This window comes from Anolis carolinensis, chromosome 2, assembly GCF_035594765.1.
Source record: "Anolis carolinensis isolate JA03-04 chromosome 2, rAnoCar3.1.pri, whole genome shotgun sequence".
Taxonomy (NCBI): domain Eukaryota; kingdom Metazoa; phylum Chordata; class Lepidosauria; order Squamata; family Dactyloidae; genus Anolis; species Anolis carolinensis.
The window spans coordinates 218,679,789-218,705,019 of record NC_085842.1 but is presented as its reverse complement, the minus strand read 5'-3'; the positions used below and the strand labels follow the sequence as shown (position 1 = coordinate 218,705,019).

The window sequence follows — 25,231 nt, the reverse complement described above, 5'->3', positions numbered from 1 at the left end:
CTGTATGATTCTGTGAAAGTATATGTACTGTATATCTTTCATATCAACAAAGAGACCCTTTTTCATCATCCTCGATTCATCAAATAGTTGGGCAAAATCAGCTGGTCTACAGATGTTCATCTAGTTCCTTTTGTAGCCACTTGCCGCAGAATTCCTAAAACTTTCAGTATATTCCATAATAAGCTGTAGTTTAAAATATATTTGACATTTGTTTTGTTGATTTAAAATAACTGGGATTATCTTGTAGTAATATCTGCTATACAAACAGTGGCAGTGGAGTGCATATTATTTCTAATTTCTATAATAATAATAATAATAATAATAATAATAATAATAATAATAATAATAATAATAAATCTTTATTTGTAACCCTCTACCATCTCCCCAGGGGGCGGGGGGGGGATCAGGGCGGCTCACAGAAGCACTATAGTGCCGTATATAGACCACAATACACAGTACACAAGTACACAATTATAAATATATGGCATAAGTATGAAAATAACAATACTTGTAAAATCCCAGTAAAAATTGTAAAATATATAAAATTTCCTAAAATGCAATAGAACCTTCAAATAAGCTGGCTACCTGCAATAACAAAGTGCGGAGTGGGACAATTTGTGGGTCATCAGGCTGGCCAGATTACACATGCTCAAAGGCCTGTCTGAAAAGCCATGTTTTTAAACTCACCCGAAAGGCTTGAAGGATGGTAGGATATACTAGAGCTAGGTAGGATATACTAGAGCTAGGGAGCCACCACGGAGAAGGCCCTCTCTCTTGTCCCCACCAACTGTATTTAAGATGGTGTTGGGACCAAGAGAAGGTCCTCCCCAGCAGATCTAATGCCCACGCTGGTTCATAGAAGGAGATGTGGTCTCGAAGATGATGATGATGATGATGATGATGATTATGATTATTATTATTATTATTATTATTATTATTATTATTATTATTATTATATTTATTGTTCTAATCGGCCTTGAGACTGACCAGGAGGACCTCTGTCTTGTCTGGATTAAGTCTCAGCTTGTTGGCCCTCATCCAGTCCGTCACAACTGCTATGCGCTGGTTTAGGATCTGGGGTGCTTCCCTGGAGTTGTGTGGAAAAGAGTAGTAGAGTTGTGTGTCATCTGCCCACTTTACTCACTCTTGTTTTTGTCTTTAAAAGTTCAGATGTTCACTTCCTGTTAACCTTCCTCGCTGTCACTCTTCTAAGTTATGGCTGTATCTAAGGTAAACTGTCTTTAACTCTTTGTCAACCACATAGGCTGTTGCTAACATTGTCCAGCCTTTTTTGACCTTTCTTACAGTTCTTAAGTACCACAATTCAGTTGTAGAGTTTACTTTTACAACCACATTTTTGCTGGCTTACGTTTATTTTGAACTCTAATAAGTAATTTTGCTTTACTCATGTCTCCAACTGTAAAAAGATCCAAAAGGAATAAAAAAACTCCTTTTTTCTACACCACAAGAGCAAAAATAGAAGCCAGAGTTATTTTGGTTCCCTCCACATCAAATCTCAATGCTTTCCTTTTGCCTTTAGACACACTGCCTTAGATCCTCTATGCCAGTGGTTCCGAAACTTTTTTTGACCAGCGCCCACTTTGACCAGGGACCACTTTCCAACATTAGTACCAAAAGGTTTATGAATCAGTTTTTGGTCAACTTTAGATTTGGTTTGGTTATTTGGGGTGCTGATTCAGAAAATTGCATTGGATACACCACGTTAGCTCTAGCTTCTGATACAGACAGTAGTTGCCATCGGCTCGCCCACAGAAAACCATATTTAATAACCTAGAGCTGATGTGGTCTACCCAATACAATGGTCAGCTCTGCAGAAAAGAGCAGAAATAAAATTAATAAAATTAAATAAATAAAGAGGAAGGAGGTTAATCGACCGGTTTTCGTTCTCACAGCCCACTTCTGCTTTATGCAAACAAATATAACCCATGGTTTGTCTTGATTTCTTGATCCACAATAGACATGGTTCACTGTTCTAATAAAAGTTGCTACATTTTATTTCTTCATAAATTTCTCAGAAATGTAGCCAAAGTTTTCTGGGCTGTTTACTCATTCACAGCTAGCCATCATTCATTCATATTTCCCTTTTTGTATTGGATTTCAAGCTCATCTTGTTTGTAAACCTTGCTATTGCCGCAGACAGAACAGGAGAGATGGGGAACCAATGTAGACCTCTGCCTCCATCTATATAGACAATACAAGCTCCTTTACTTTTTGGTGTTCACTGCTGTGTGGATAAAATGTGGATAAAATGTTAACCCTTAAGAACATAGTAACAGTGAGGAAAAACCTGCAGGATCCCACTGACAGGGAATTGCACCAACGCACATTGTATCCACAACCAGCATATCATATGGATGGAACATTTTTCTACGTAGTAATAGATAATGATTGCCTTCCTTTTGAATGCTTCTTTGAGCATTTTGAAAAACCCACATCCTCTACCCTTTTCACTGTGTGACTTGTGCAGCTTTTTACAGGTTACACACTGTCAATAATTAGCCAAAGCAGTCACTGTTCAGAGCTCGTCATGTATGTTTTGTAACTAAAGATAGAAACATGAATGCCAAAGAATCAATTCAGCAGCATTTGAAAGAAGCATGGTTCATTTAAGGCAAATCTAAGCAGTGGCAAAAGGGATAGTTACATTTGTCTAGTAATATGAAACAAAATCACGAAATGTTTTATTTTTCGTTGCGAACAGTGAGGCGGGCAGATTGCTGTGGATACGTAGTCGTAAAGATTTTTAACAGAGAAGCGCTCCCTAGGCAGGCAGCTAGTGAAGTGCTTGTAAACCCTTGATTGCACAAGAGGTTGTTATCATTTATCAAACTAAGAATATAGATAATGGACCTGTTAATGCAAAGGAAAGAGAATAATATTTACTATTGCAGTAATGAAAGGAATTATGCTTCATTGCATTGACTTTTTTCCACTGGCTTTTAGCTCTTTGGAGAAAGAAAGTGGGATATGGGTGGGTGACTGCTTAATATTCCAGAAATAACCTTAAAGGTCTGGTTCAGTTAATGTTAGGATGAAGGTAGAATTTATCTTGCAAAGATCAAATAAATATAGCATCCACATAACACTGGAAAAAGTACCATGGTGGGATACGACACGATCCTTGCTGTTTTCTCAAAAGAAAACTGTCAATTTCAATGAGACACATTTCTATGTAGGTCTGTAAGAAGCACAGTCAACTGATCAGAAATCCCAGTGTACTCAGTGAGACTTATTTTCAAATACAAGTGAATGGGATTGTGAGCTAAAAACTGCAGCCTTAGAAACCTATTTCTGGAGTTGTGGTAAAGTAACAGCATTCGAAAGTAAGGTGGCACTCCTTGTTTGGAGAATAAAAGTGATATCTGGACTGCCTACAGGTCTCTTGCACAGTTGACTTGCACATTTCACATTTATGATGCATGTTCACCCTTTTCCCAAAAAATTCTACACCAGTCTGGAAGGCATCAGCAGACTGTGTTGGGCAGTTTTTCTGAACTGTTTCTGGGATCAGTGTATCCCTGGGATCAATGCCTCAATCCTATGTTGCTCCACTATTATTACTTTGATGGTGGAATGACCTAACTTTGTTCAGCTTTCTTGCACACTTGCATTATAATGGGATCCAGTCATCACCCCTATGTGTTACTATGCTTCCTTGTTATCAACTGTCGTCCTCCTGTTCTTCTTATACCATTGAGAATTGTACTTTATAAAGCATAATTCGCCTTTGAAACCAATCTGAAACTGTTCCAATAGGTATTTTTGACTTGTATAGACATTTTCTTCTCACTGACAAATTGGATCTGGATTGAAATTATTGATTCTAGTATCATTGTGAAAGCTAAACAATGAAGAAAGTTGATAAAAAGAAAATCAGCTCATGTAAAATGAAGTGCTGACGAGGAATTCTACAAGGACTGCTTAAAAAAGACAAATGAATGGATTCTAGAGCAAATCAAGCCTGAATTATCCCTAGAAGTCAAGATAACTGAACTGAGATCATTGTACTTTGGACACATCATAAAGTGACATGACTGACTAGAAAAGATACTAATGCTTGATAAAGTAGCAGCAAGCATAAAAAAGATGAATAGATTCAATCAAGGAAGTCACTGTAAGATCTGAATTTGCAAGAACTGAGCAGGGCTAGTGATGACAAGGTGACTTCACAGTCTCTCATTCATAGGTTCACCATAAGGGCCCGGGCTGTGGCGCAGGTTGGAGAGCAAGCCAGCTGCAACCAGCTGCAATGAATCACTCTGACCCGGAGGTCATGAGTTCGAGGCCCGCTCAGAGCCTATGTTTGTCTTGTCTTTGTTCTATGTTAAAAGGCATTGAATGTTTGCCTATATGTATAATGTGATCCACCCTGAGTCCCCTTCGGGGTGAGAAGGGCGGAAAATAAATGCTGTAAATAAATAAATAAGTTGAAGTTGACTTGATGGCAGTTAACAGCAACAACAAACATCTCCCATGTCTCAGGTAGGACATAGTCCCCTTTGGGTGAGAAAGAAACAAGATATTTTTAGACTAATATTTGTTTTATGTACTAATACACAGCCCCAGTGGCGAAGTGCGTTAAAGCACTGAGCTGGAGACCGAAAGGTCCCAGGTTCAAACCCCGGGAGCGGCATGAGCGGCCGCTGTTAGCTCCAGCTCCTGTCAACCTAGCAATTCGAAAACATGCCAATGTGAGTAGATCAATAGGTACCACTTAGGCGGGAAGGTAACGGTGCTCCATGCAGTCATGCCATCCAATGACCTTGGAGGTGTCTACGGATAACGCCGGCTCTTCAGCTTAGAAATGGAGATGAGCACCAACCCCCAGAGTCAGACATGACTGGACTTAATGTCAGGGGAAACCTTTACCTTTTTACACAAACAAAGATTGACTTCTGTAGCCAATTTATTCTACTAGCTCTTCTTGAGATTCTCAGGGAGAAACTTTGCATCTAAAGATGCTCCATCATTGATTTTCCTCAGAAAATTTCCCCTATTGCTGTTCTAAATTTGTAACTGAAGCATTGGCTTCAGTCATTTGCCTGCCTGCTTCCCTCCAGTTCCATGCCATATAACAGACATGGACAAACTTTGGCTCTCCGTGTATTTTGGACTTCAACTCCCACAATTCCTAACAGCCGGTTAGGAAGGAGCAGCCAGTTAGCCGGCTGTTAGGAATTGTGGGAGTTGAAGTTCAAAACACCTGGAGGGCCAAAGTTTGCCCATGCCTGCCATATAACCTCTTCTAATAGATCCTAAGTGGAGAAGATAAATAGAAAGCTCCAGTGATGGTTAACATGATAAATCCCCAATAATTGATGGACATTGTAAAAAAAGAAAAACAAGCAGGAAGGTGAGAAAGAGAACAAACATTGGGACAGCTGCTCTTCTGTTAGATGATGTATATGATCAAATAATCTCGTCCTTGCCATTATGGTCTTCCTATTATGATGGGAAGAATCATATTTATTTATAGATTACATGGCCATTCACAGTGATCAAGGTAAGCCAAAGTGCAGTGGTGGTAAACCAGAAGACTAGATTACAGTCTCAAAATGAAGAAAAGATAATCTTTCTCCCCTGGCCCTCAAACAAATGCAGGAAGCCCTTTGACATGACACAAATTCCAAACCTAAAGTGTTCTCTTACTGACATGAACAAATAATTTGATTCAACAAAATGTCCTCAGCACAGGGTTCTTAATTTAGTTGCAATGGATTTTTTCTTATGTAGATGTGGCGCATAGAGCAAGGCTCTTGATAGCATGGGGGGACATATTCACATATACAGTAGAGTCTCACTTATCCAACATAAACGGGCCGACAGAATGTTGGATAAGCGAATATGTTGGATAATAAGGAGGCATTAAGGAAAAGCCTATTAAACATCAAATTAGGTTATGATTTTACAAATGAAGCACCAAAACATCATGTTATACAACAAATTTGACAGAAAAAGTAGTTCAATACGCAGTAATGCTATGTAGTAATTACTGTATTTATGAATTTAGCACCAAAATATCACGATATATTGAAAACATTGACTACAAAAATGCGTTGGATAATCCAGAACGTTGGATAAGCAAGTGTTGGATAAGTGAGACTCTACTGTAGTAAGTTCTAGGTTCATTACTTGGTATGTTCAGTTATGGTAGGCCTGCACAACTTGACAGTAGGTAAGGGCCAGAATTAAAATAGGCTAAATTTCTTCTGGCTGCTTTTCAGCACTTCAATTTCCAAGTAAAGTTATAATTCATGATTAAACTATTTTACAAATACACCATATTGTAAGAAGGAGATGTTTTAATTACTATCAATTAATTGTGCATATTACTTATGATTTTTATTTATCATGAAATCACATTTATGTGAAAAAAATTACTTTGCTAAGCAGCCCAAGTCTGAATACATTTTTCATGGTTTTTTTTTACTGTTTATATTCAGTTAATGGGACGTATCATACTTCTTGTCAGCAATCCATTTTTCATGCTCTGGAATCATGTTTGAAATTGATGTTTTTAAAATATCCAGCAAGTGTTCTCATTGGTTAGAGTTGATCACTCCATCTCAAAGAATTTAAAATTTTGTCATCTTCAAACTGCTCTAAAAGTTGAGCAGTATCTTTCAAGTCAGTGTTCTCATCCATCGCTAAAGAATAATAGCGGAATTAATTTCTCTTCTGATTTCACGGCTTACTGAGTTTATTTGATACATCAGCTACTCTTCGCTGCATGGCCATATAGGCAAATTTATATTCTCAAAAACACTTTTTGATCAGGACATAATCCAGAAATTCCAATCAGCATAACTTCTTTATGGAGTCACCTTCAGTAAAAGACTTTCCATCAGTAACAATTTCTTTAGAAATCTGAAAACTAATCTTATCCGCTGCCTCATTTTTTTATAGTTTCCTTTTTGAAAAACCATTGTTCCCCACTGAGATTTTTCATAATTTGGACACTTTAATTTATTTTTCATTGGTGTCTGAACAGGGTAAATCAGGATGTTTTGATTCACAATGGTGACAACAAAGATTGTATTACTTCTCAGCAAACAAACCACAGTATTTTGTCTCTAGTGTCCCTGTTCAATACCAGTATTGTCTCATTGACCAAAAAGCACAGTGAAAAGATACAGCCATTCTTATCTCCTCTCAGACTATACCAACTGATGATGCTTAGTTACTGTGGATCATGTGACAAACAGGAGAGAGTATGCAGTGGCAACCCACCCACCAAGTTACATGACAGGTGCAATAGTGACTAGTAGAAGGCGGGTTACGTGAGGCACTAAAAGGCAATGTTAGGCACAAGTAATGCATGGACAAAGCATTCATTGCAGCTTATTTTCTTTTATATCCTCTATGGTTCTCATGGGCTGCCCAAAATTCTTTTGTGGCTGTATGTTATACAGGTCTTAAGAGATTTTCAGCTGACATGCTGGGAGAAGCATTTTGTTTGAGAGCAATGTATGCAACCCTTAGCAGCAAAGGCCAACGGTGCAACTTGTGCTTCTATCTCTGTGAGTTTTTCAGTAGCACATGAACCTATCACAGAAGAGAACAGCTAGGTCAAATTATTATTCTCTTATGAATTGAGTTAGAAATTGGTATGCAAGACATGAGGCACATTTACATGGGCAGTATCCTAATGCTGGTGATAATTTACATGACACACTGAACCATCTTACCTGCAATGTGAGATGGATGTACACCATGTTAAGGAAAGTTGGAGAATGCCCCAGAGCAGCTCTACATCTTGGGATAGTGTTCACATGGGACAGTGCCACCATCCTGCTTTCCAATATGTCATAGGTGTCAGGGTTTGCAAAGACACTATAATGTATGTTAACTGGAAAATCAAATGCATGAAGCCGATTGGCTGAGTTTGCAAGAACCTGGGGAATTGGTTTGTAACTGTTGCCATCCTGCTGCTGGAGAACCAGTTTGAACACGTTTCTGTGTGTGTGTGTGTGTGTGTGTGTGTGTGTGTGTGTGTGTGTGTGTGTCTTCTGAGTACTGGCTGGAAAGAAGATGGCTCTGTACTCAGAGAGGCCTGACTATTTCTGAGGCCTTGTTTGCTGTTGATCTTTACTGAAGCAGATTCATAGACTAAGAAAGGATTGCCTATAACTGCTATTTTATGTAAGCAATCAGAGGGACTATTGTAAATACCATTGTTTTGTTGATCACTTGGATTTAGTAAAAGCTCCTATGTTACTTTGTTCTTCAAAGCTGAGTGATACATCATTCTGCAGGGTGTCTCTGGCTTCACAGGCATATGTAAGAGCTTTCATCTATCATCCACAATCCCCAACAACAGGCACTTACCTGTGACATATTGTCATCATGGCCATAGGGCTACTGGCTGTCCCTGGGCATTTTTGCCAATGTAAGCAAGGGTACTTATGCAACTCAGGAAGGAAGGGATACACAGGAATGGCAAGAGGTCTTTGAAGCTTTGTAACCACAACTATGGTGACAACAATATGGCACATGTGAGAGTGGCCACCCAGTGGAACTGGATCCAGTTCGATCCTGCCAGAGGGTCTAGACTCCAGCCCGCTGCCACAGTAAGTGGCCTGTGTAGATGTACTCATGTTCAAGATTACAAAATAACATACAGAGGATATTGGCACTTAAAAGCTTCTCTTGATTTTACTCTGCTTCAATTTCTAGCTTTTTCCTCTTTTTTCTTTCTCATGTTGCATAATTTCCAAAAGTGCCAAAAAACCCAGATTCATGAAAATAAAGCTTCCTTGTGTGGAAATGTAGAGATGAGATAGATTTCACCTGCTTTGTTTCTTTCTGTGAGTTCAAGCTGAAAGGTCTAGGAGCAAATTTTATTAATCCTGATTTCTTGATGTTACTGCTGAATATGATTTTTATTTGTCTACTGGATTTCATATAAATCCAGCTTCACTTTCCAGGGGTGGAGCCAGGTAAAGCTTTTTTGTACTGTTATTCAGCCTTATGGAGTTAAGGTAGAGATATCATATTCCACTTTCTTAAATCCAGGCAATTGATATGTGTATTATGCAAATTAATATAATTAGGCAAATTAACATAATTTGCATTCCAATTATGAAAATTAGACATGTTAACTATTGCTTTTTTCTCATGCTGTTTGAAATTCCATAACTTTTTTTACAATTATACCTACCCATATTTACTCGAGTATAATGCACCATTGAATGTAATGCGCACCCCAATTTTGAAAGTCTGCATTACAAAAAAACCCACACAGTTATCACATTTACACACACAAAAGCTCTGCTTACTGGGCAAAACAAATTCTTTCCTTAGGAAATAATTTTTTGACCACAGAATAATAATTCCACAACATTGAGACATTCAGATTAGAAGAGAAAACTGCAGTAAAGTATTTGTATTCTCCTTCAACAAGGAGAAAACTACTGAAATCCTTTGTCCTTGATTGTGAAGATGGAATAATGGAGCCCTGGTGATATGAAATAGTGCAGTATTGACATCCCTAGTAAGAATACAACTGCCAACTGTTCAGTTTGGAAAGCAGAGAAAACTGTTGGAATTCAACCCCACATTGCCCAAGTATGCAGTCCTCAATGAGGAATAGTTAGCTTTAGAATAGGCTGACAGAAATCCCTTCTCCCCTTTCTCCTGAATGACAGTTGGAATGTACAGTGTTCCCCTGCTACTTCGCAGTTCACTTTTCGAGGACTTGCTTTTTTGTAGGTTTTCTGGAGGCTTCTGGGACATGGCCATGCAGCCCTCCCTCCCACAAAAGGGCCCCGGCTGAAGCGCAATACGGCCCGCCACGGCTTCGAGCAATACACAAAAAGAGGGAGGGAGGCAGGCTATATTTATTGAAATAAATATAGCGTCCCTACTTCACGGATTTTCACTTATCACGGGTGGTCCTGGAACGTAACCTCCGCGATAAGTGAGGGTACACTGTATCTATTTCTTCTCTTCTCTCTGTTTCTGCTCTCATTCTGATTGGTTGTGTAGAATGTATACTTTTCTACTGCAAGCCTTTACTTCTGACTTTAACTTTTGCATCTTGGTATGTAGTGAATGTGCTGTGTGCTTTGAGATCTCTCTCTGCTTGTATGTGTCAGAAAAGAGACACACCCTAGAAGAGATGGCATTATAGAGTAGCTACCGTGTTTCCCCGAAAATAAGACAGTGTCTTATATTAATTTTTGCTCCCAAAGATGCACTAGGTCTTATTTTCAGGGGATGTCTTATTTTTCCATGAAGAATTCACATTTATTGTAGAACAAAAAAAATGAACATTTATTATATATTGTACAGTAGTGGTAATCACAAATGAGCATAACCAGACAAACTGTGAACCCTATCAAAAATTTCTGGTTACTACCTTTATCAATCTATGGTATGTACATTTACCAACCCTGCATGCTCTGGTGTTCTGTTTGGCGGGCATGCTTCCAAACACAAACTTTGCTAGGTCTTACTTTCAGGGGAGGCCTTATATTTAGCAATTCAGCAAAGCCTCTACTAGGTCTTATTTTTAGGGGATGTCTTATTTTAGGGGAAACAGGGTAGGACCCAGTTCTTTACTATGAAGAAATGTAGGGGGGGGGGGGTTGTAAATAAACCTTTTGTAATTATAAAGACAGAACTCTGCATATTTGCCTCCTAAGCTCTAAATTCTTTATAACCACATGGCACTTCATGCTCTGCTTGCTATGAGCTGAATGCTCAACTATATAAGTATTCTGTTTGTGTATTTTTGAATGCTCTGCTGTATTTTTGGGTAGATTTCCCTAACTTAACCGATCACACAAAATCCTAACAAAAACTAGATATCAAACCCGCATTGGCAGAAATGTCATATTTATAAGACTGAGTAGGAGTACTATTATTTCCAATTCAAAAGAGGCAGGTGAAGCCATTCCTGTTCCAGTAAGTCTTCTCTCCACCACTGATTTTCCCCTCCTTCCCATATCACAGAGAGGATAGAGATTTTCAAAGTGACGGCGTAATATTTTTGATTCTGCTGTTGTGGTTGCTATTTGTGACAATGCTATATACAAAATGTTTAAAAAGAACATGTAATCAACATTCCATAAAAACCAGGAATAATGTTTCACAAGATTCCACCCTATTTCAGACATTTCATATTTTTTTATTTTAAGAAACAGACTGTGTTTCACCTTCAAGTGATATTTCCACCATGTCTCTGTGTTTTTTCACGTCTAGGTACTGAAACATCTACGTCATCTGAACTTCACTAATAATATGGGTGAACAAGTGGATTTTGATGAGTCTGGTGGCCTAATAGGGAACTACTCAATAATCAATTGGCACCTGTCACCAGAGGATGGCTCCATTGTGTTTGAGGAGGTTGGACATTATAATGTTTATGCCAAGAAAGGAGAGAGGCTGTTTATCAATGAAAATAAGATTCTCTGGAGTGGGTTTTCAAAGGAGGTAAGAGACATCAATCGCCCGTGTCAAAAACCACATTATCACTACACAGGGATCTATGATATTTGGCAGAAATCATTTCCTAAAGTGTTGTCAAAGGCTTTCATGGCTGGGATCACAGGGTTGTTGTATGTCTTTCGGGCTGTGTGGCCATGTTCCAGAAGTATTCTGTCCTGACGTTTCGCCCACATTTCCTAAAGCCTTTGCTTTCTACTACCCTTTGATTCTGCTGGCTTTTCTTTTTTAAGTGTAATTTCTTTTGGCAAAATCTACCAAAAGCTCCTCCCCCCAATTCATTAGCAAACATAAATGACCTATTCTCACTCGTGAACCTCTTTTCTACTTGACTTCTCTGTATTTGTAGGAAAATGAAATTTACTTTGTTTACTTTTTCATTTAACTTTTTTGTACATTCCATCTCAAGGATTTAATCTGCATCTGCACACCTTGTAGAAAATAAGGTTTCCTTTCTGAAACGCTATTTTAAATTCATGTTTTTGAAAACAACTCGGGGTCACTGCTCTCCCAATTCAAAAATGTTTTCTCAGGCTGTAGTTTACACAAATGAAATATATTCAGGCAACAACAGCAGCCTTTTCATTCCCATTGTGTGCTTATTGGTTGCTTCTGTGTGGTGCACTAACAGGCAGAGGCTGCTGAACAAGCTGCAGACTTTTCGCTGGTGGGTAATTTTCTCAGGTCTGAATCTCACATCAGGTTTGGAGAACAGATACTCCTCCTAGTGCCCCCCCCCAAGTTTGTTTACTGAAAGTTTCAAATTTTACTTAAGATCTGGTTATATTATGATCGTGAAAGCGAGGAGAGCAATTCCCTGACTTCTATATCGCTGTTAAGGTCCAGTCAATGACTGTCTGCTCTTCTAGCTAAGTAACTTTGCGATTTTATTACACAAGGTCTGGGCTCTATTGTAGGATGCTTTCAACATGGAGCCGGGACAGAGCTGGATGGAGCCCATCACATGACACAGGGCTACTTCCGGCAGGGCTCTGTCCTGGCTCCATGTTGAAAGCGTCATACAACAAAGAAAAGATAGAACAGGGAAAGCACTGGGGAAAGCTGGGCAACTATGCTCCCACCCCACCCGCACCCCCGTGGGATAGGCAAGGGGGCGATGGAGGACATGGTTCCCAAGCTGCCCACCAGATTTGCCCCATTGCCCAATGAATGCCCCCACTGTTCCCCGGCTTCAGAACCCCAATGTGATGAAGTCCTTGGACTGAATTATGCTTAGTAGTAGAATGCTTGCCTACCAATTGTCTTTTCTGTGAGACATTTCACACAACAATCTTTTAAAATCTGGGCTATGTCTACACTGACACATATTTTGAGGTTCAAAAATGCTGGGTTAGTCCTGATATATGGTCCTCACAGGTACTCCTCTAACCACCACAGATCTGGAAGGCGGCCTGCACTGCTCAGTGACACTAAATATTGTTTGACATTGTTGGGTGGCCACCTAAGTGTTCCCTCCTCTTCACCCATGTGTTGCAGTGCTCTTCAGCTTCTTCCCACTCACTTTCCCTGACATAAGTAAAACAAATGGGTCCTCCTTCCCATGGCCCCAGATGACATCAGGACAAGTGGCAGGGAACAAGTAGGATTCGTGTCACAGCTAGAGACTGCCACAACATGAGAGACTGCCATCCTGTGTCCCCTGGTCATCCAATTGCTACTTCTCTCCTAGCAGAGGAGCAATTTCTCCTCCCCTCCTCCAACATGGAGCATGGATATCCCACCATTCAGAGGCCCATATGTGTGCATATGTGTAATCTTTTGTGTTTTGAGGCAAAACACATTGCTAAGAAAGGGCAGTAGCCACTTGTGGTCTTCTGGTCAGGATTGGACCCTCCGGGTGATCTGCCTTCCTTGGTGCCATGTCACCACCTTTGTCACCTACAACATGGACAGAGTTAGTAATGACAGCACTGTAGTCCCTTGCCAGGTAGGCCGGTTTAATTAAAATGAAAGAAAACCCATTTTCTATCATTTTGCCTTTCAGCAGCCTTACATATGTGACTTCTAGAATCATAGAGTTGGAAGACACCTCATGGGCCATCCAGTCCAACCCACTGACATGAAGCAGGAAAATCACATTCAAAGCACTCCTGACAGATGGCTGGTTAAAAAAAAGTTCCACTGCCAAACAGCTCTCACAGTTAGGAAATTCTTCCTAATGTTCCTCTTAGCTCACTAGACCACAGGGGCAAGTCAATAATTGGCAATGATGATTAAAGAACAAAGAACCACAGCTATAGCCTTTACCCTTTCCATGTTCATCTGGCATCTAATAATAGGGAGATGAAGTATTATCAACTGTGTGAGAGAGCTATAGGCCTCTACCAATGTGCCTTGACCTATATTTTGCATCTCATGCATTGAGGAAAAGGAAATCACAAAGCTATGTCTCCAGGGAACCTGAGGAGGATCAATACCTGGGATGAACCCATTCATCTGATGTTTCATGCTCTGCCAGCTTTCTGGCTGTCCTCATGTATGCTATTGCATTGTATCCCTACAGGTGCCATTCTCCAACTGCAGTAGAGACTGCCAGCCAGGCACAAGGAAAGGCATTATTGAGGGTGAGCCCACATGTTGTTTTGAATGCGTAGAATGCACCGATGGGGAGATCAGTGATGAAACAGGTAAGATTCGCTGCTGAACTCTCTTCTTTTTAGTGACATTTCCACAGGAGAAAGGAATCATCACTCAGGAAAACCAAAAAATATTACAAGAAAACACAGGAGAGATGTTTAAGCCTTCAAACTCTATTCAAACAGATAGAAAAAATATATGTAAAATGTATGAGAGTCCATTTAGATGGGATAAACATATTAAACTTAAATGGACAAGAAAAATATTGAGAATGGAATGGGATAAATAAACTGAAAATTCTGGCAACATTTTATGGAGCGGGTGAAATTGCAAAATAAACATATTAAGAATGAAGGGAAAATATAAGATATTATATAGAAATAAATGGTTGAAATGCAGTAAAATCAAATTAAATTAAAAGGAAAATATTGGGGGATATTAAAGTGATGGATAAAAGATGAAATTACAAGAACTGATTTTTAGTCAAAATGATTGCACTAGTTAAATTAATATTACTCATGGCTATGTATTAATTTCAAATATGGTATATTTGTTTATATTTAGCAGAAGCTGAAATGCAACTACAGTAGAGTCTCACTTATCCAACATAAACGGGCCAGCAGAACGTTGGATAAGCGAATATGTTGGATAATAAGGAGGGATTAAGGAAAAGCCTATTAAACATCAAATTAGGTTATGATTTTACAAAGTAAGCACCAAAACATCATGCTATACAACGAATTTGACAGAAAAAGTAGTTCAATACACAGTAATGCTATGTAGTAATTACTGTATTTACGAATTTAGCACCAAAATATCACAATATATTGAAAACATTGACTACAAAAATACGTTGGATAATCCAAAATGTTGGATAAGCGAGTGTTGGATAAGTGAGACTCTACTGTATGTAGAACAGCCAGTTGTGTTTTTAATGTTATTTATTTTTAAAAAGTGATCAGGTTTATTTGTTCCTTTTAATAGATAAGAAAGTTAGGTGGAGAAAACACCATGGGGTTATTTCTTTATTGGATTCTTTTGTTTGTTTTCTATTTTAGTGTTGGTTTTTATTTTTTATTTTCAATTTGTTGACTTTAAGTTAACATATAACATATAAGTTAACATATAACATATAACAATCCAGACTCTCAAGTTTTATTAGTTTTAATTGCCTTTCTTTTAGTTCTTAAGTTTCTCTATTCGGTGAACATGAATTTATCTGAGGATTTGGCAATAGATGTAGGGTAGCTGGAGACCCACTAGTTATAAAATACCTTACAAAATGACTAGGGCAGCTCTGGGAAGCAAGATTGATGGGAAACACTAATACACGCAATAGGCTGGAAGGGACAGTGTTCAAGCAGATATGACTCATCTCTTTCCCTCTGCTACTGTTCCAAGAGCCCCCAATGGCGCAGCGGTTCATACCGCTGAGCTGTTGAACTTGCAGACCGAAAGGCTGGCAGTTTGAATTCAAGGAGTGGAGTGAGGTCCCACTATTAGCCCCAACTTCTGCCAACCTAGCAGTTCAAAAACATGCAAAATGTGAGTAGATAAATAGGTACCGCTTCTGTGGGAAGGTAACGGTGCTCTATGTAGTCAATCTGGCCACATGATCTTGGAGGTGTCTACAGACAACACCGGCTGTTTGGCTTAGAAATGGAGATGAGCACCAACCCCCAGAGTCGGACATGTCAGGGGAAAACCTTTACCTTTAGCTTTACTGTTCAAGAGCAAGATGCTGTAGGAGAGTTTTTCTCTGATTCTTTTTTTTTTTTTTTTGGTATTTTAGTGAAGAATTTTCTTCATCTCTGTCAAATGCACTCAAGAACAGAGACCAGTTATTAGGAATAGGATTCCCATGCAGGTCTTGGTGAAAATAATAAGATGTATGCAGAAACACGGCAATGCTCTTTTTGATGCATTCAGATGTAGTGGCACACAATGTCCCTTGAAAAAGATACACTGTAGTGGTATCCATGTCTAATATTGTCTTTTTTTCTCCAGATGCCAGTGCTTGTGAGAAGTGTGCTGAAAACTTCTGGTCCAATGAAAACCACACTGTCTGCATTCCAAAGCAAATAGAATTTCTCTCTTGGACAGAGCCATTTGGGATTGCTCTCACCCTTTTTGCCATACTGGGCATCTTTCTGACTTCCTTTGTTCTGGGTGTCTTTACTAGATTTCGCAACACACCCATTGTCAAGGCCACGAACCGTGAACTCTCTTACCTCCTCCTCTTTTCCTTGCTGTGCTGCTTCTCCAGCTCCCTTTTCTTCATTGGTGAGCCCCAGGACTGGAACTGCCGCTTGCGACAGCCAGCTTTTGGCATCAGTTTTGTCCTCTGCATCTCCTGCATTCTGGTGAAGACCAATCGGGTGCTTCTGGTCTTTGAAGCCAAGATACCCACCAGCCTCCATCGCAAGTGGTGGGGCATGAACCTCCAGTTTCTCCTGGTCTTCCTGTGCACTTTTGTGCAAATAGTCATCTGTGTCATTTGGTTGTATACAGCTCCTCCATCCAGCTTTCGGAACCACGAGCTGGAGGACGAGATCATCTTCATCACCTGCAACGAGGGCTCCTTGATGGCACTGGGCTTTTTGATCGGATACACTTGCCTCCTGGCTGCTATCTGTTTTTTCTTTGCTTTTAAGTCCCGTAAACTGCCAGAAAACTTCAACGAGGCCAAATTTATTACTTTCAGCATGCTGATTTTCTTTATTGTCTGGATCTCCTTCATTCCAGCCTATGCCAGCACCTATGGCAAGTTTGTCTCTGCTGTGGAGGTGATTGCGATTCTTGCTGCTAGCTTTGGGCTTCTAGCTTGCATCTTCTTCAACAAGGTCTACATCATCCTCTTCAAGCCCTCACGCAACACAATTGAGGAGGTGCGCTGTAGTACTGCTGCTCATGCCTTCAAGGTAGCTGCCAGGGCGACACTGCGACGCAGCAATGTGTCTCGCAAGAGGTCCAACAGCCTTGGAGGGTCCACAGGCTCCACCCCATCTTCATCCATTAGCAGCAAAAGCAACCACGAAGACCCCTTTTGTCTATCCAATACTGTGGTGGAGCAACAGCAACGCGGGTGCAAGCAAAAAGTGAGCTTTGGTGGTGGAACTGTCACTTTGTCACTGAGCTTTGAAGAGCACCAGAAAAATGCAGTAGCCAACAAAAATGCAAAGCATAGGAACTCCTTGGAAGCCCAAAATAGCGATGATAGCCTTATGCGGCATAAGGCCTTGCTTCCTCTGCAGTCAAGTGAGCCACTAGGCAGTGAGCCCAATTTCCAGACAGCTTCAAGTCATGACTCCAACACACAGGAACCAGTAACAGGAGAAACTGATAAAGAAGGACAAAGCTTAGAAGAAGGGCAACCTCCTTTGTCACCTTCATACTTGCGGGATTGTGTAGGTAGTGATTCCATCACAGAGAATGCTGTTCATTCATAAAGAAGGAAGAACCAATCGCCCCTACGTTTTTTTCTGGATACTCCTTTGTGGCACAGTCTGCCACTTTGTAGTGTTAAAACTCGCAGGGTAAACTCACCTCCCACAGAACACTGGAGGAAATGTTTCATAAGTGATTGTTGTAGTGGAAATCTGTGGTGGTTGTGGAAGAGATGAAGATAAAACTAAAAAAAGCTCTTCAGCTGCGCTTTAGCAGAGTTTTGTCATCAAGAAGTTACTATAGTGATCTGGGCCATGAACCTACTGGTTAGCAGTTCTAGTAACCTGTTCTGCTTTTTACAATAATGTATAGTATTGCTTTTGTTCAGGATGAATAATTCCCCTTTATTTCCCACAGCCATATTACGACGAGGAGAAACATACTGCTATACACAAAACAGAACATGCACCTTGGTTTAGGGAAAGTCACCCTTTCTCCACTCTTTGTAGAAACATCTAAATGAAGTTCAGCCAGTGGCCTGAACCTGCTATTTAAAATTATAGGTAGAATGCTAAGGTCTTGTGATATATGGAAGTCTTGAGAGACATTACTGCATTATACAGAAACACTGTTTTCCTGGGGATTTATATCATTTGGTTCCACTGGCTGGATCACTTTGTAGGGATAACTTTGGAGTCCTACAGAAGTATAGATAATTTGATAAGATGTACCCATTCATCGAGACATCAATTGATTGTCTCCTTGGTAGAGTGGCTTTGTAGTTTCAATCAACTGGCTGCAGCCTCTTGCCTTAAAGTTTACACTGCACTATGCTGTGCTAACTTCTCTCCAGCAGCCACACAATGTCACATATAGACAGGTCCTGACCTGTCGTATTTAAGGGGTCTCACGGCTCACCAAGACATGTTTTATTAGAATTCTACTAATGTGTTTATATTTGAAGGCCTTTTCTAACCTGCAGTTTACTTAGCTTGTACATGCATTAAGCACTGCAGCTATTCCAAAACATTTTCAGACATTAACTTAAAGGATCAGAGAGATGAAAGCCCAAGGTCCTGAAATAACCCACGCTTTGTTGAATGTTCACTGAGCTACAAAGCAAGACTCATTTTCTACATCCGTGTGCTCTCATCATTTGAATCCAGCAAGGACTGTCTTTCTGCTTGCTTTGCAGATCTGCTCAGGAGTTAGTATAGTTGGACAAGGCTCGTAACTGTTCAGACTTGACATTAGCTTTGGGCCAAAGGGCTGATAGTTGGACATCCCCCTATTTTTTACAAACATGTTAATGGAGTGTGCTTCAGTATTTTGACACTCACTATCCATCTCTCTGTACAGGGCAAAAGGCTGTTTAGGACATATTGGTAGCTCTCTAGATAGTTTGCAATACATTTCTCCCAATCCTTTAACACCAACAACATAATTACATGTTGAAATGAAAGAAGCTTTGGTTATCCAAAAGTGGATTTTTCTTTGCAAATATACTCACCTCACCTTAGGTGTGCCGAAAAAATCCTCAGTTTCATTCAGTAGCTGTTCAGTGGGCCTGTACTCATGCCTTTATGTAGGCACTTTCGTTTGTACCAAGTGTTGATGGCTCTATCTGGTGGATCTTCAGGTTCTAGTAAAACATAAAGTTTATTCAACAAGCCTGAAGTCATCCTTTGCCTTTACCTACAGCTCAAATGTAACGTCATGGTATTCTAAAACCATGATTTTGTTTTAGGCATGCAGCTGCATTTAAGCCACTAATCCCCAGGTCCAAGGACCATAACCATTGCTCCCAGTACTTATTCCTTTGGTTAAAAGCAGCTCTAGGGATGGGGGAATTGGATCAGGAACACAGGCTGGGGCTAAAATGCTCTCCCCCAATTCTCAACACTTCTAGGGAGGGAAAGAAAGAAATGGATAATACATGCAGCAGTCATTTCTCATTTTCATGATTAATTGGAATTTTGATGAATTTTCACTGTAGGAATTCAGTGGGGTGAGAATGACAAGCCCATGGCCTAGACCAGTGGCTCTCAACCTGTGGGTCCCCAGGTGTTTTGGCCTACACCTCCCAGAAATCCTAGCCAGTTTATCAGCTGTTAGGATTTCTGGGAGTTGAAGGCCAAAACATCTGGGTAACCACAGGTTGAGAACCACTGGTCTATACCTATACAGGGAATCCATCAATCACACCTAGGAATCCCCATCACACCTAGTTTAGCTTTCAAGTAAATGGAATAAGACAGAAATTTCTCAAATTCATTCAAGAGAAATAGTTCAACTCAAGCTTGCTTTTACCAAGGAGAAGAGGTGGATGCACAGAGGTTATCATTTCTATGTGGAGCAGAGGAAATTTAACTGATTGATTCAAGTGCCCATGCATTGTTGAAATGTGAGCACCAAGCTGGCAACCTATTGAAGCAAGTAATGCTGAACTATGTTTTATATATTGACGGTATTGTCAGAGGTGTATATTCTTTTCTTATCTGTTTGAAACTCTAAAACAGGGGATCCTCCTGCTTATCAGATATTTGCTGTGGACTTAGAGAACACAGAGCTTACTCCTCATATTGAGGTTAAAAAAATCGTGGCATTAAGCCTAGAACCCCTATTATTTACTTCTTGTACTAATATTTCGCCTAAGTGGTAAGGATTTCATTATACTATTAGTTTGGTCCTGTGAGGTCCCTGACTGTGTATAGTTTTACGCATATACTGGAAAGAAGTATGTACTTAGCTTTTGGTATCCCTCAGGCTGTTAACATTTCTGAGGTTCTTTGTTTGTATTTATGTACAGTCACTGATATTGTTGAAAACCCAAACCATGGCCAATCTAGTATTCTCACTTTGCAGGAATCAAACACTTTCTTCTTAATACTGAGCATTGAGCAGACCTTTCTTATTAAATTACAAAATTCTCAGCCATAACATGTTCTCCCCCGTTGTCATTCCTGCATTGGGCAGCTCTCTTCCCTATTTTTTCAGGCCAAATGTGTGGTGCCATTTGTAGGCTCACTTTCTTCTAGTAAAGTAGTAATAAAGGTGATGCTGATGAGGCAAAACCAAAGTTTGCCATGTTGATGTGGTTACATTGGATTCTAGTTGCTAAATCCTACCATGAACCTGCCAACTTTGGACTACCTTTATCATCATGTGTTCTGAATTAAGGTTATGTTATATATCATATCATATCCCATGCTTGTCAACCCATGTCAACTTTTCTCTATAACGAGGCTCCTGGTATTTTGATGTTTTCTTAAGAAAAAGAGTGGCACGATGATATAAATGTTGATTTAGTTTTACATATTAATCAGTTTCTGTTTTAATGGCTTAAACACTGCTGATTCAGGAAGAGTGTTTAAATTGGGAAGCAAGGCTAACATTTTCTGGTCCTTTCATCCTTCAGTGTGAATGTTGCGAGCCCTTGAGCATTGGTAATGACACTGTGACCCAAGTGGAATGATGTTTATGTCTTTTAGAAACCCAGTTCCATTCATCTTTGCTTCATATACAGCTCAATGGTGCTCCTACACTATGGCATTAATGGTACAAGATGGGCTTCCAGTCCCTATAGCAAGAGAGGGTTGATTTGCCCCTTTCCACTCCAAATAGATCTTTTGGGGCTCAAACCAGGCATGACATCACTACCACTTCAGCTGAATTGTGATTTTTGGGCCAACTATAATGACATGGGGGGGGGGGGGGAAGTGCCCACCTAAGCAAGTATGCAAATGCACTTTTCACATCTGTCTTAAATGCACAGATGTGAGCCTTTTGTGTGAGCCTAAGATTTAGTGTTATGGGAGAGCGAGAATACAGTAATTTACCTCTCTTCTTTTTCATATATTCCTTCATGCTTTATACCCCATTAATTCCTCTACACACACACAGAGGTGGGCAGGAGAGAGAGGCCCAGTATAAGAAGCAGAGTGCCCAAGTATTTTTCTCTTGGATGTTACTTTGGAATAAGTGGCAGCAGCTATCTCAGTTCTTTCTTTTTTTAAGCATTAGGTCAGAAGTAAAATATTAAAAATGTCGAAGGAAATCTGTCAGCAGCACTGGGCTTTTCATTACATATGGGTTTTATTGTTTCACCTACCATCCTGGGTGCAGACGCTGGGCCTACCAGCTTTAAGAGACTATAGAGCACCCCATACATTTTTAGAGTTGGGAGAGATTACTGATTTTAGTAAACTTTGGCCCTTTCTACACTGCCATATAGTGGCCCCTGGTGGCACAGTGTGTTAAAGCACTGAGCTGCTGAACTTGCAGACCAAAAGGTCCTAGGTTCAAATCCCGGGAGTGGAATGAGCGCCCACTGTTAGCCCCAGCTCCTACCAACCTAGCAGTTCGAAAACATGCAAATGTGAGTAGATCAATAGGTACCGCTCTGGCGGGAAGGTAATGTCGCTCCATGCAGTCATGCCGGCCACATGACCTGGAGGTGTCTATGGACAATGCCAGCTCTTCGGCTTAGAAATGGAGATGAGCACCAACCCCCAGAGTCGATCACGACTGGACTTAACGTCAGGGGAAACCTTTACCTTTTACCTACACTGCCATATAAAATCCAGATTATCTGCTTTGAACTGGATTATATGGCAGTGTAGACTCATAAAATCCAGTTCAAAACAGATAATGTGGATTATCTCCTTAGATAATCTGGATTATAAGGCAATGTAAAAGGGGACTTAAGGAAATACTGAGTGTGATCCCATAGTAAGAAATATTAAAAGAGAAAGGAGTTCATGATGGATGGCACTTTCTGAAAAGTAAGATATTGGAGTTACAATATGAAAAAGTTTCTATGAGGAAGAAAAATAGAAGATGTTTAAAGAAACCAGAATGGTTTCTAAGGAACTAAGGAGCTTTAAACCAAGGGACATGAACAAGAAATTGATGAAGGGAGAGATCACCAAAGATCAATTCAAACATGTTTAGGGGAAAAAGTTAGAAAAGCCAAAGTACAGAATGAGGTCAGGTGTGTTAGAGAGAATAAAAACAATAAAAATACCAAGAAACCAGTAGGGCCGCTGCATTCGTGTGATGGTAAAATGCTAACAGGAGACAGAGAAAAGGCAGAATGATCAACACTTTTATCTTTCCCTAAAAGGTAAACATGGTTCAACATGGAGATAATGGGGCAGGTGATGCAGTGTGTAAAATGAAGTACAGAATCAGGTAAAGAAGCAGTACAGGGATATTTGATTAATATAATTGAATTCAAGTCTCCAGGAACAGATTAACTACGTTTCTTTCCAAGTGCTTGCAGACTGGTACTGATGTCATGCTCAGTGTGCAGTAATCAAGTCCTCTTTCTTCCCCCTTTTTGAAGACAGAGACAACATTTGCCTTCCATTCTGCTGGAATTTCTCCTGTTCTTCAGAAATTCTGAAAGATGATTGCCAGTGTTTCTGAAATTACATCTGCTAGTTCTTTCAATACCTTTGGCCCTGGAGAACTGGATTAATTTAGAGTAGGTGCACAATACGCAGCCCTCAGAAGGATTTGTTGCAGCTCTTAGAGGCTCTGAGCCTAAGCTTTACAAAGGGAAGTCACATGCAGCAATACAACAGAGGAGCCTTCGGAACCCGCCATTCCATCCACCAAGTGTTTTATCTCTACATGTTTTCTTTCTGTATGCACCAAAGTTACCAAACTAACTTGTGGCAAAGGGGCACCGCCAACACATCTGACCAGGATGTTGGAAGTGCTGGTCTCAATTGGAAACTCAGCCTGGGGAAGTTGTTGAACAAGTCAGAGTAGTGGGCTGCAAGGAAAATCTTTAAGGGATATTGGACCTTTATTCAGGAATGTTGGAATACAGGTTATGTCAAAATTTAACATTACATTGTTTTAGAGGGAGAATGCAATAAAGAAGATGAGCCTCAGTTTTTGTCTCTGCCACTCTTCTTTTTGCCCTTCGCCTCCTCATTTGTTGATAAAACTACCAACTCCACACCCTTTGTTTGTGAGGGGGAAACTTGGCTAAGCCACTTTTTCTTTGCCTCCGAATTGCCTTTATCGTCTCCTCTTCCAGTCGGGAAAAGCACCCAAAGTTCCTGTTGTTCATTTCTCTCTCATGTGTTGTGAAATCTTTATAGTGAATCTAAGTTTCTCCCTCATAAATGAGGGAAATGAATGGTGCAGGTTTTTTTCCCTCCGGAGGAGATGACAAAAGAGGCAAAGAGAAAGGCAGAACAGCAGAGGCAAGAGCTGAGGCACTTCTTTCCCTCAGAAAAGGACTGCTACTACCATGATATGGGAAGGCAAAGAAATTGAGGCTAATCTGCTTTGCTGCTTTCTCTAAGGCAGTGGTTCGCAAACTCTGGGTCCCCACAAGTTTTGGCCTTCAACTCCCAGAAATCCTAACAGCTGGTAAACTTAATGGGATTTCTTGGAGTTGTAGGCCAAAACACCTGGGGACCCAAAAGTTGAGAATCACTGCTCTAAGGGAAAGGTGCCCTCACAAACTCAGACCTATCTGTTGCCCAAAGAGGTTTAGCCTATTTAATTTTGACCCCTTACTACTGCCAAGTTGTGTGGGCCTGATTTAGAGTATTCTTGTACTATTTCTGTATATTTCCTGTACCGCATCATCTGTTCCATATTCCCAGGTTGAGTACGGTTTACCTTTTGGAAGAAACAAAAAAATGTGTTGAGTTCACCAAAGCTCATTTAAAGGGTCTGTTAACTCTGCTCTTCAGATTTCTCAACAATTATGTTGCTTATAATATCTCCCTGTGCATCTTGCTTTAACGCAACAATACAATTACCTTCTGTACTTTGTTGCTATAGTCTGTTTTCAGCTTGATAAGATATGCGTTTTTGGAGCAAAAGTAAAATTGTTTCTGTCTTACCCGCTTTGCTGTAGTTTGTTCACAAATCTTTCAAATATCAGTCTTAACCAGTAGTTTTAAAAAGTGCCCTAGTTAATAATTTTCAAATGTAGTTTACCAACAAGATTCAAATGTTATCTAGTCCAAGTACAGTAGAGTCTCACTCATCCAAGCTTCGCTTATCCAAGCCATTTTTGTAGTCAATGTTTTCAATATATCATGATATTTATCCAAGATATTTGCTTATCCAAGCTTCTGCCGGCCCCTTTAGCTTGGATAAGTGAGACTCTACTGTACCAATATAGAGAGCATCTCTGACAGCTGTCCAACTGTCATTTATAAATATCTAGTAAAGGATGAAGAACTCTTTCCACGGCAATTAATTCCATTGACAAATAGGTTCTATCATCAGAATGTTATTCCTAATGTTTAGTCAGGATCTCCTTTCTTGAAATTCAGTGGGTAACTTTTCAAACATTTTTTGCCATCTAATTGATAATGGAAAGTATTACTTTTCAAAAGTGACTTCCCACGCTCTAGTTTTTGTACAAGGAATAGTCAAGGAAGGCTTGAAGATTTTAAAGAACTATCTACAAGTAAAACCACAATTTTGGCACCACCTGAAACATTATTTTTCTCTACAAACAAAAAATCTTATTTTTGCAATACAGGTTTCCTGAAGAGTCCATTAATGAGCTGCCAGATCCAATATAGTAAGATCTCATCTTGCTAACGCTGCAAGGCAGCAGCCTAAGAACTGGAACTCAATAAGCAAAAGCTATTTTCTCTTGAAATAAAACAAAATTGCTTTGTTGTTGATGTTGTTTTGAGAACTAGCAGTTAGAAGAAATCAGCAGCAGGTAAAAGAGCTTAACTGTTTTGCACACACAGTTGGACTAAATATAAAAAAAAAGTGAGAGAAGGAA

The 25,231-nt window shown here is 39.9% G+C and overlaps 1 protein-coding gene across 3 annotated transcripts in view; it reads left to right on the top strand.

Annotated features, from left to right (window-relative positions):
* The window catches only part of casr (calcium sensing receptor), a 70,865-nt gene extending 46,540 nt beyond the window's left edge, over positions 1-24,325 (top strand). For all 3 annotated transcript variants that reach the window (XM_008115268.3, XM_062971797.1, XM_062971798.1), the window contains 3 exons: positions 11,227-11,457; positions 13,994-14,117; positions 16,075-24,325. In XM_008115268.3, coding sequence (XP_008113475.2) covers positions 11,227-11,457; positions 13,994-14,117; positions 16,075-17,516 — 1,797 coding nt within the window. In that variant the 3' untranslated portion in view covers positions 17,517-24,325. The remainder of the gene's footprint in view (positions 1-11,226; positions 11,458-13,993; positions 14,118-16,074) is intronic.
* Positions 24,326-25,231: the final 906 nt, after the last annotated feature.